Source organism: Electrona antarctica (assembly GCF_951216825.1).
Source record: "Electrona antarctica genome assembly, contig: scaffold_268, whole genome shotgun sequence".
Lineage (NCBI taxonomy): Eukaryota > Metazoa > Chordata > Actinopteri > Myctophiformes > Myctophidae > Electrona > Electrona antarctica.
Window position 1 is genome coordinate 117501 of NW_027637398.1, and position 12500 is coordinate 130000.

Below are 12500 nucleotides of genomic sequence, written 5' to 3' on the forward strand. Positions count from 1 at the left end.
CCTTAGCTGAGAGAGATGAAGCAGGGACCCCCATAGCTGAGAGACAGATGAAGCAGGGACCCCCTTACAATTTACAATTTACAATTTAGGCATTTAGCAGACGCTCTTAATCCAGAGCGACTTACATTAAGCAAGAACAAAAAGCATGGGAATACATCACATATGTAAAATGCATTTATCGCGAAACATGCGTAAGCTAAGAACGTGACTAGAACATATCTATATAATGACACTATACATATAAACTATAACTAGAACACATCTATATAATGACACTATACATATAAACTATACATATATGCTATACTATGCTGTACATATATACTATGAAGTGCTATGACTACATACAATGCACTTATTGTGCTGTCTACATGACATGCTATAAGTCTGTTTCAAATGCTATATAAGTCTAAGAAGTGCTGTCTAAGGGGGGTAGGGTAAGTGCTATGGGCCATGATGGAGTCTGAAAAGGTGGGTTTTCAGACTACGGCGGAAGATCGGGAGTGATGCTGCAGTTCTGATTGCAACGGGAAGTGCATTCCACAGTTTTGGGGCCAGAAGGGAGAAGAGTTTGGGACGTGTGGAGCGTTGTCCCGGCGTTTTTAGTGAGGGTACTTCCAGCTTCCCTGCGTTGGCTGATTCAGTGCACATGCCTTAGCTGAGAGAGATGAAGCAGGGACCCCCTTAGCTGAGAGAGAGATGAAGCAGGGACCCCTTAGCTGAGAGAGATGAAGCAGGGACCCCCTTTAGCTGAGAGAGATGATAAGAAGATGGGACAAGGGTTCTGTATTTATGAACGTTGCATGTTTGTCCTGTTATCGTCTTGTTTGTATTGTTACTAACAGATCTGTGTTACTGATGTCTGCTCTTCTCTTGTCCAGTTCACACTTAAATAAAGGTTAAATAAAAATGATGATGTTTCAATGGGGGGTTTCTTGGGAGGGGGTTTAGTTTTTAGGTCTTTAGTTTTTTTTGTTTGTCTTTAATCATTTTGTTTTTCCTCTTCATTATGTAACAGAGACTCTGGCGGCCCCTAGTGGATCATCATGCCAACTGTCTGCTGCGCAGCTCCGGTGAGAGCAACACGTTTATAACATAAACACTGTCCCCCTGAAACACTGTCCCCCTCAAACACTGTCCCCCTGAAACACTGTCCCCCTGAAACACTGTCCCCCTGAAACACTGTCCCCCTGAAACACTATAGGGACTTTAAGCAACGACTGTTTTCAGGACGGCTCTGCTAGGCGGAAGTACGGGAGCTGTGACGCCGTCGCCGTAGCTGTCAAAATCGTTAAGCAAGCAGCCGTCGGCGACATTGGTTCCCATGGTGACGCGTCTATGCAGCATGTGTCAAACTATTTTTTTTAAACACCCCGTCGCGCGTCAGCTAACTTGCCAATATTGCTTAATTCTTACATGTGCTGGACATGATCAGCAGTGGAAAGAGGAAGGTGCTGCATGGAGCAATCTGTGTTATTCTAAAACCGTTTTAATAAACATGGTTAATATGACATGTGGTATTAGTGTTATTTCTTCATTCAGAGCATGCCAACACATCACACAGCATAAGAGAGGTGATGGAGCAATCGGTGTAAATGTATGACAGCTATGATTTCAATAAACGTGGTTATGACATGGTGTTGTAGACACTACGTGGAAGTGTAGCTTCTTCTGTAGTAGAAAGGGCTGCGACGGAGAGCAGGTTTATGTATCGATCACTGATCCATTTCCGGTTGCCGGAGCCGACTGCCGCAGCCGTCGTTGCTTAAAGTCGCTACTGTCCCCCTGAAAGCTGCTAAAAGTTCTGTGTGCGTGCGTGCGTGCGTGCGTGCGTGCGTGCGTGCGTGCGTGCGTGCGTGCGTGTGTGTGTGTGTGTGTGTGTGCGTGCACAGTGAGTGCTGTCTCCTTCCTCTCCAGATGGCTCTGGAGTCTAAAAACACCAAACTAGGACAGACGGCCTTGATGGGGATGCAGGTAATTAATGAATCTAATTAACCTTTTAGCAAAGCCCCACAACAGGCTCTGCCAGCGGGCCTAATCTCCTCACCTGTGCAATGTCCGGCCTCTGCCTCAGCCCATCGATTACCATGGCAACCACACACCTGCCAATTGATTACCATGGCAACCACACACCTGCCAATTGATTACCATTGCAACCACACACCTGCCAATTTATTACCATGGCAACTACACACCTGCCCATTGATTACTTAACCAGTCCACTTTTCACAGTCAGTTTGCACTCCTCACACACAGGCAGATACAGAGATCTCCACAGGCAGGCAGGCATAGCCTGGCTAATAAACCAGACTAATATCACACAACACTGTTGCGGTATATCAGTCTGGGCTGGCTCCACTTGGATTTCATTTCCCGGGGAACATTTTCTCTTCGACGCAATTGGTCAGAGCTACTGTCAGTCAAAGGTCTCAAGCATTGAACGTCACTGTACCAAAGCCCGCCTATATTGCATACCGTGTCCCGATTGGTCCGACCTGTTCTCTGCTGTAGGAAAGAGGCGTGCTACTGAGCCTCGCCAGACCGTAATCCGCTGGTAGGCAACTTTTTTTTGCCAACGGCTGATTCGGTCTGGTTTATTAACCAGGCTAAGGCAGGCAGGCAGGCAGGCAGGCAGACCAAATGGACCCTTACAGGTCTACTGTAACCAAATGGACCCTTACGGCTCTGTCAAGCTGCCTGTGATTGGTCGATGTGTTGATATGTGTCCAATCAGAGGCTGCCTGTGATTGGTCGACGTGTTGATCTGTGTCCAATCAGAGGCTGCCTGTGATTGGTCGACGTGTTGATCTGTGTCCAATCAGAGGCTGCCTGTGATTGGTCGGCGTGTTGATCTGTGTCCAATCAGAGGCTGCCTGTGATTGGTCGATGTGTTGATCTGTGTCCAATCAGAGGCTGCCTGTGATTGGTCGATGTGTTGATCTGTGTCCAATCAGAAGCTGCTGTGCGAGGAGCGTTTCGTGGGGGGTGTCGGGGTCACGCCGGGGTCAGAGGTCATTGATAAACACTTCCTGGGTCAGATGCTGGAGGCGGTCCGGGCCACGCCCACTCTGAACGAGGACCTACAGGTGGAGGTCATGAAGGTACCTCTCTCTCTGTGTGTCTATGTCTCTCTATCACTCTCTCTCTCTCTGTGTGTCTATGTCTCTCTATCACTCTCTCTCTCTCTGTGTGTCTATGTCTCTCTATCTCTCTCTCTCTCTCTGTGTGTCTGTCTCTATCACTCTCTCTCTCTGTGTGTCTATGTCTCTCTATCACTCTCTCTCTCTGTGTGTCTATGTCTCTCTATCACTCTCTCTCTCTGTGTGTCTGTCTATCTATCTATCTATCTATCTATCTATCTATCTATCTATCTATCTATCTATCTATCTATCTATCTGTCCATCTATCTCTTCCTGCTTCTCAAGACAGATAGCCTACCAATAAAAAAATAAAAAATAAAGTGGGCAATGGTGGATTTAACTTTGACTACCAAATACAGTATATCCTATATTCATATCAATATTAAAACAAGAACAGTTCTGACTGTTGACAAGTGCTTTGTTATTGTTGAGATATATAATAGCCAATAAAAACACTATAAATATTTTTTACACACATTAATACACGTAATACAGAGCAGATCTTCTCTTATGGGGGTCCCTGGCATCTTTTAAAATGGGGGTCCGCGGGCTAATAAATGTTGATTTAGGGGTCCTTGACATGAAAATGTTTTGGAACCACTGGTGTATTGGACTCGTTTGGGAGAAAGAAGGGAGACGATGTATTGTAGAACATTCGCTCAGCCTCAGACAGCTGTTCAGGGAGCCAAGCAAGTGCCAACAGTAACAGCGTTAGCATGTAGCTAACGTAGCATCACAATTGCAAGTTGCAACGTTGCCACTGCCAGGGGAAACAAATGCATCAGGATGATCTGGCTATAAATAATCGATTATATCACATCACTGGCGCGATGCAGAATCATGCACGGCCGCACTGCGATGTCTTCATATTAAACTTTATGAAACGTCCACTGGATTGCATGAAGGAAGTTTTCATCCTCTCCCAGTTGGAGCGGAGCCTGGAAGCATTAGCACTGCTGGGGTATGTAGTTCTTTTGACTTGCGTCAGCGAGTCAAAAGAGTGTTGGCTCACTGAAAGATGACTACAACAAAGATGGGCGCTTCTGTTCTTTTGGTTGGCAGCGCGACCAGTTGAAAATGTCATTCACGCTCCTGCACGCTCCCGTTGACTTTCATTCCCGTCCCGTCCCGATCACGGGATTAATACAAATATGAATCCCATCCCGCGGGAATCCTGCGGGAATCCCGTGACCCGTGGGAGTCCCGACAAAATGTCAGTGTCTATGTCTCTCTATCACTCTCTCTCTCTGTGTGTCTATGTCTCTCTATCACTCTCTCTCTGTGTGTCTATGTCTCTCTATCACTCTCTCTCTGTGTGTCTATGTCTCTCTATCACTCTCTCTCTCTGTGTGTCTATGTCTCTCTATCACTCTCTCTCTCTCTCTCTCTCTGTGTGTCTATGTCTCTCTATCACTCTCTCTCTGTGTGTCTATGTCTCTCTATCACTCTCTCTCTCTGTGTGTGTCTATGTCTCTCTATCACTCTCTCTCTCTCTCTCTCTCTCTCTCTCTCTCTCTCTCTCTCTCTCTCTCTCTCTCTCTCTCTGTCTGTCTATGTCTCTCTATCACTCTCTCTCTCTGTGTGTCTATGTCTCTCTATCACTCTCTCTCTCTGTGTCTGTCTGTCTCTCTATCACTCTCTCTCTCTGTGTCTGTCTGTCTGTCTCTCTATCACTATCTCTCTCTGTCTGCCTAGTGTCTCTCTATCACTATCTCTCTCTGTGTCTCCCTCTCTCTCGCTCTCTCTCTCTCTCTCAGCTGTATGTAAATCCATGTAAATGCTAACGGCCACCTGCTCATTAGCATAACCTGCTAGGCCTGTTTCCTGACATACTGTTGAAGACTGTTGTACACAGCTCACATCCTGTGACATCATTATGTAGTTCTACACAGCTCACATCCTGTGACATCATTCTGTAGTTCTACACAGCTCACATCCTGTGACATCATTCTGTAGTTCTACACAGCTCACATCCTGGCCCTTAATGAGGACCCCCACCACCAGGGGGCACCGATAGCATTCTGACCCTCCAGGGTTAATGAGGACCCCCACCACCAGGGGGCACCGATAGCATTCTGACCCTCCAGGGTGAATGAGGACCCCCACCACCAGGGGGCACCGATAGCATTCTGACCCTCCAGGGTTAATGAGGACCCCCACCACCAGGGGGCACCGATAGCATTCTGACCCTCCAGGGTTAATGAGGACCCCTGGGGGTCCCCGGACCAGAGGTTGACCAACAGGTGTGGTTGTCATAGTAACGGTGTTGTTGTTGTCAACAGGTGTTGCTGTGTGTGACCTACACGCCCAACTTTGACCTCAACAGAGACTCCATCCTTCGCATCGCTGAGGTAATCCATGACCATGGTGCGTGCGTGCGTGCGTGCGTGCGTGCGTGCGTGCGTGCGTGCGTGCGTGGCTAACTATGACTGTCAGTCCACAGTACAGTCGGCCCTACTATGACTGTCAGTCCACAGTACAGTCGGCCCTAGCAGACCTGTCAGTCCACAGTACAGTCGGCCCTAGCAGACCTGTCAGTCCACAGTACAGTCGGCCCTATGACTGTCAGTCCACAGTACAGTCGGCCCTAGCAGACCTGTCAGTCCACAGTACAGTCGGCCCTATGACTGTCAGTCCACAGTACAGTCGGCCCTAGCAGACCTGTCAGTCCACAGTACAGTCGGCCCTAGTATGACTGTCAGTCCACGGTACAGTCGTCCCTAGTACAGTCCCACAGTACAGTCGGCCCTAGTACAGTCCCACAGTACAGTCGACCCTAGTACAGTCGACAGTACAGTCGACCCTAGTACAGTCCCACAGTACAGTCGACCCTAGTACAGTCGACCCTAGTACAGTCGCCCCAAGTACAGTCGACCCTAGTACAGTCCACAGTACAGTCGGCCCTAGTACAGTCCACAGTACAGTCGTCCCTAGTACAGTCCACAGTACAGTCGACCCTAGTACAGTCCACAGTACAGTCGTCCCTAGTACAGTCCACCCTAGTACAGTCCACAGTACAGTCGACCCTAGTACAGTCCACAGTACAGTCGTCCCTAGTACAGTCCACAGTACAGTCGACCCTAGTACAGTCCACAGTACAGTCGTCCCTAGTACAGTCCACAGTACAGTCGTCCCTAGTACAGTCCACAGTACAGTCGACCCTAGTACAGTCCACATTACAGTCTGCCCTAGTACAGTCCACAGTACAGTCGGCCCTAGTACAGTCCACAGTACAGTCGACCCTAGTACAGTCCACATTACAGTCGGCCCTAGTACAGTCCACAGTACAGTCGACCCTAGTACAGTCCAGAGTACAGTCGGCCCTAGTACAGTCCACAGTACAGTCGACCCTAGTACAGTCCACAGTACAGTCGTCCCTAGTACAGTCCACAGTACAGTCGACCCTAGTACAGTCCACAGTACAGTCGGCCCTAGTACAGTCCACAGTACAGTCGACCCTAGTACAGTCCACAGTACAGTCGACCCTAGTACAGTCCACAGTACAGTCGACCCTAGTTCAGTCCCACAATACAGTCGTCCCTAGTACAGTCCACAGTACAGTCGTCCCTAGTACAGTCCCACAATACAGTCGTCCCTAGTACAGTCCACAGTACAGTCGACCCTAGTACAGTCCACAGTACAGTCGACCCTAGTTCAGTCCCACAATACAGTCGTCCCTAGTACAGTCCACAGTACAGTCGTCCCTAGTACAGTCCCACAATACAGTCGTCCCTAGTACAGTCCACAGTACAGTCGTCCCTAGTACAGTCCCACAGTACAGTCGACCCTAGTACAGTCCCACAGTACAGTCGACCCTAGTACAGTCGTCCCTAGTACAGTCTCACAGTACAGTCAGCCCTAGTACAGTCCACAGTACAGTCGACCCTAGTACAGTCCACAGTACAGTCGACCCTAGTACAGTCCCACAGTACAGTCGACCCTAGTACAGTCGACCCTAGTACAGTCCACAGTACAGTCGACCCTAGTACAGTCCACAGTACAGTCGACCCTAGTACAGTCCCACAGTACAGTCGTCCCTAGTACAGTCCCACAGTACAGTCGTCCCTAGTACAGTCCCACAGTACAGTCGTCCCTAGTACAGTCCACAGTACAGTCGTCCCTAGTACAGTCCCACAGTACAGTCGACCCTAGTACAGTCGACCCTAGTACAGTCGGCCCTAGTACAGTCGACCCTAGTACAGTCCACAGTACAGTCGTCCCTAGTACAGTCCACAGTACAGTCGTCCCTAGTACAGTCTCACAGTACAGTCGACCCTAGTACAGTCGACCCTAGTACAGTCGACCCTAGTACAGTCGACCCTAGTACAGTCGACCCTAGTACAGTCCACAGTACAGTCGACCCTAGTACAGTCGACCCTAGTACAGTCGACCCTAGTACAGTCGACCCTAGTACAGTCGACCCTAGTACAGTCCACAGTACAGTCGACCCTAGTACAGTCGACCCTAGTACAGTCGACCCTAGTACAGTCCACAGTACAGTCGTCCCTAGTACAGTCCACAGTACAGTCGACCCTAGTACAGTCGACCCTAGTACAGTCGACCCTAGTACAGTCGACCCTAGTACAGTCCACAGTACAGTCGACCCTAGTACAGTCCACAGTACAGTCGACCCTAGTACAGTCCACAGTACAGTCTGCCCTAGTACAGTCCACAGTACAGTCGTCCCTAGTACAGTCCACAGTACAGTCAGCCCTAGTACAGTCCACAGTACAGTCGACCCTAGTACAGTCCACAGTACAGTCGACCCTAGTACAGTCCACAGTACAGTCGACCCTAGTACAGTCCACAGTACAGTCGGCCCTAGTACAGTCCACAGTACAGTCGGCCCTAGTACAGTCCACAGTACAGTCGGCCCTAGTACAGTCCACAGTACAGTCGACCCTAGTACAGTCGGCCCTAGTACAGTCGGCCCTAGTACAGTCCACAGTACAGTCGACCCTAGTACAGTCGGCCCTAGTACAGTCGGCCCTAGTACAGTCCACAGTACAGTCGACCCTAGTACAGTCGGCCCTAGTACAGTCGGCCCTAGTACAGTCGTCCCTAGTACAGTCCACAGTACAGTCGGCCCTAGTACAGTCCACAGTACAGTCGGCCCTAGTACAGTCCACAGTACAGTCGGCCCTAGTACAGTCGACCCTAGTACAGTCGACCCTAGTACAGTCGACCCTAGTACAGTCGACCCTAGTACAGTCGTCCCTAGTACAGTCCACAGTACAGTCGGCCCTAGTACAGTCCACAGTACAGTCGACCCTAGTACAGTCGGCCCTAGTACAGTCGGCCCTAGTACAGTCCACAGTACAGTCGACCCTAGTACAGTCGGCCCTAGTACAGTCGGCCCTAGTACAGTCCACAGTACAGTCGACCCTAGTACAGTCGGCCCTAGTACAGTCGGCCCTAGTACAGTCGTCCCTAGTACAGTCCACAGTACAGTCGGCCCTAGTACAGTCCACAGTACAGTCGGCCCTAGTACAGTCCACAGTACAGTCGGCCCTAGTACAGTCGACCCTAGTACAGTCGACCCTAGTACAGTCGACCCTAGTACAGTCGACCCTAGTACAGTCGACCCTAGTACAGTCGACCCTAGTACAGTCGACCCTAGTACAGTCGACCCTAGTTCAGTCCACAGTACAGTCGACCCTAGTACAGTCCACAGTACAGTCGACCCTAGTACAGTCGACCCTAGTACAGTCGACCCTAGTACAGTCGACCCTAGTACAGTCGACCCTAGTACAGTCGACCCTAGTACAGTCGACCCTAGTTCAGTCCACAGTACAGTCGACCCTAGTACAGTCGACCCTAGTACAGTCGACCCTAGTACAGTCGACCCTAGTACAGTCGACCCTAGTACAGTCGACCCTAGTACAGTCGTCCCTAGTACAGTCCACAGTACAGTCGGCCCTAGTACAGTCCACAGTACAGTCGTCCCTAGTACAGTCCACAGTACAGTCGGCCCTAGTACAGTCCACAGTACAGTCGGCCCTAGTACAGTCCACAGTACAGTTGGCCCTAGTACAGTCTACAGTACAGTCGGCCCTAGTACAGTCCACAGTACAGTCGACCCTAGTACAGTCCACAGTACAGTCGACCCTAGTACAGTCCACAGTACATTCGTCCCTAGTACAGTCCACAGTACAGTCGTCCCTAGTACAGTCCCACAGTACAGTCGACCCTAGTACAGTCCACAGTACAGTCGACCCTAGTACAGTCCACAGTACAGTTGTCCCTAGTACAGTCCCACAGTACAGTCGGCCCTAGTACAGTCCACAGTACAGTCGTCCCTAGTACAGTCCACAGTACAGTCGGCCCTAGTACAGTCCACAGTACAGTCGTCCCTAGTACAGTCCACAGTACAGTCGGACCTAGTACAGTCCACAGTACAGTCGGCCCTAGTACAGTCCACAGTACAGTCGACCCTAGTACAGTCCACAGTACAGTCGACCCTAGTACAGTCCCACAATACAGTCGTCCCTAGTACAGTCCACAGTACAGTCGTCCCTAGTACAGTCCCACAATACATTCGTCCCTAGTACAGTCCACAGTACAGTCGACCCTAGTACAGTCGTCCCTAGTACAGTCCACAGTACAGTCGTCCCTAGTACAGTCCACAGTACAGTCGACCCTAGTACAGTCCCACAGTACAGTCGACCCTAGTACAGTCCACAGTACAGTCGACCCTAGTACAGTCGACCCTAGTACAGTCGTCCCTAGTACAGTCCCACAATACAGTCGTCCCTAGTACAGTCCACAGTACAGTCGTCCCTAGTACAGTCCCACAGTACAGTCGACCCTAGTACAGTCGTCCCTAGTACAGTCCACAGTACAGTCGTCCCTAGTACAGTCCCACAGTACAGTCGGCCCTAGTACAGTCCCACAGTACAGTCGTCCCTAGTACAGTCCACAGTACAGTCGTCCCTAGTACAGTCCACAGTACAGTCCCACAGTACAGTCGACCCTAGTACAGTCGTCCCTAGTACAGTCCACAGTACAGTCGTCCCTAGTACAGTCCACAGTACAGTCGTCCCTAGTACAGTCCACAGTACAGTCGTCCCTAGTACAGTCCACAGTACAGTCGTCCCTAGTACAGTCCACAGTACAGTCGTCCCTAGTACAGTCCACAGTACAGTCGTCCCTAGTACAGTCCACAGTACAGTCGTCCCTAGTACAGTCCCACAGTACAGTCGGCCCTAGTACAGTCCACAGTACAGTCGACCCTAGTACAGTCGTCCCTAGTACAGTCCACAGTACAGTCGTCCCTAGTACAGTCCCACAGTACAGTCGGCCCTAGTACAGTCCACAGTACAGTCGTCCCTAGTACAGTCGTCCCTAGTACAGTCCACAGTACAGTCGTCCCTAGTACAGTCTCACAGTACAGTCAGCCCTAGTACAGTCCACAGTACAGTCGTCCCTAGTACAGTCGTCCCTAGTACAGTCCCACAGTACAGTCGACCCTAGTACAGTCGACCCTAGTACAGTCGACCCTAGTACAGTCGACCCTAGTACAGTCCACAGTACAGTCGTCCCTAGTACAGTCCACAGTACAGTCGTCCCTAGTACAGTCTCACAGTACAGTCAGCCCTAGTACAGTCCACAGTACAGTCGACCCTAGTACAGTCCACAGTACAGTCGACCCTAGTACAGTCCCACAGTACAGTCGACCCTAGTACAGTCCACAGTACAGTTGGCCCTAGTACAGTCCACAGTACAGTCGCCCCTAGTACAGTCCACAGTACAGTCGACCCTAGTACAGTCCCACAGTACAGTCGACCCTAGTACAGTCCACAGTACAGTCGACCCTAGTACAGTCCACAGTACAGTTGGCCCTAGTACAGTCCACAGTACAGTCGACCCTAGTACAGTCCACAGTACAGTCGTCCCTAGTACAGTCCACAGTACAGTCGACCCTAGTACAGTCCACAGTACAGTCGACCCTAGTACAGTCCACAGTACAGTCGGCCCTAGTACAGTCCACAGTACAGTCGACCCTAGTACAGTCCACAGTACAGTCGGCCCTAGTACAGTCCACAGTACAGTCGGCCCTAGTACAGTCCACAGTACAGTCGACCCTAGTACAGTCCACAGTACAGTCGACCCTAGTACAGTCCACAGTACAGTCGTCCCTAGTACAGTGCACAGTACAGTCGTCCCTAGTACAGTCCCACAGTACAGTCGACCCTAGTACAGTCGGCCCTAGTACAGTCGACCCTAGTACAGTCCCACAATACAGACGTCCCTAGTACAGTGCACAGTACAGTCGTCCCTAGTACAGTCCCACAATACAGTCGTCCCTAGTACAGTCCACAGTACAGTCGTCCCTAGTACAGTCCCACAATACAGCGTCCCTAGTACAGTCCACAGTACAGTCGTCCCTAGTACAGTCCACAGTACAGTCGTCCCTAGTACAGTCCACAGTACAGTCGTCCCTAGTACAGTCCACAGTACAGTCGGCCCTAGTACAGTCCACAGTACAGTCGGCCCTAGTACAGTCCACAGTACAGTCGTCCCTAGTACAGTCCACAGTACAGTCGACCCTAGTACAGTCGGCCCTAGTACAGTCGACCCTAGTACAGTCCAAGGTACAATCGTCCCTAGTACAGTCCACAGTACAGTCGTCCCTAGTACAGTCGTCCCTAGTACAGTCCCACAGTACAGTCGACCCTAGTACAGTCGACCCTAGTACAGTCCACAGTACAGTCGACCCTAGTACAGTCGACCCTAGTACAGTCGACCCTAGTACAGTCCCACAGTACAGTCGACCCTAGTACAGTCGACCCTAGTACAGTCCACAGTACAGTCGTCCCTAGTACAGTCCACAGTACAGTCGACCCTAGTACAGTCGACCCTAGTACAGTCGACCCTAGTACAGTCGACCCTAGTACAGTCCACAGTACAGTCGACCCTAGTACAGTCCACAGTACAGTCGACCCTAGTACAGTCCACAGTACAGTCTGCCCTAGTACAGTCCACAGTACAGTCGTCCCTAGTACAGTCCACAGTACAGTCAGCCCTAGTACAGTCCACAGTACAGTCGGCCCTAGTACAGTCCACAGTACAGTCGACCCTAGTACAGTCCACAGTACAGTCGACCCTAGTACAGTCCACAGTACAGTCGACCCTAGTACAGTCCACAGTACAGTCGGCCCTAGTACAGTCCACAGTACAGTCGGCCCTAGTACAGTCCACAGTACAGTCGGCCCTAGTACAGTCCACAGTACAGTCGACCCAAGTACAGTCGGCCCTAGTACAGTCGGCCCTAGTACAGTCCACAGTACAGTCGGCCCTAGTACAGTCCACAGTACAGTCGACCCTAGTACAGTCGGCCCTAGTACAGTCGGCCCTAGT

General features: G+C 50.5%; 1 protein-coding gene across 1 annotated transcript in view; it reads left to right on the top strand.

Moving 5' to 3' along the window:
• LOC306918963 (brefeldin A-inhibited guanine nucleotide-exchange protein 3-like) overlaps positions 1–12500 on the top strand; it is a gene marked incomplete at its 3' end in the record, with an annotated part of 71828 nt that overhangs the window by 1447 nt on the left and 57881 nt on the right. The window contains exons 2-5 of the mRNA XM_079531800.1: positions 1019–1073; positions 1893–1974; positions 2955–3101; positions 5423–5491. Coding sequence (XP_079387926.1) covers positions 1019–1073; positions 1893–1974; positions 2955–3101; positions 5423–5491 — 353 coding nt within the window. The remainder of the gene's footprint in view (positions 1–1018; positions 1074–1892; positions 1975–2954; positions 3102–5422; positions 5492–12500) is intronic.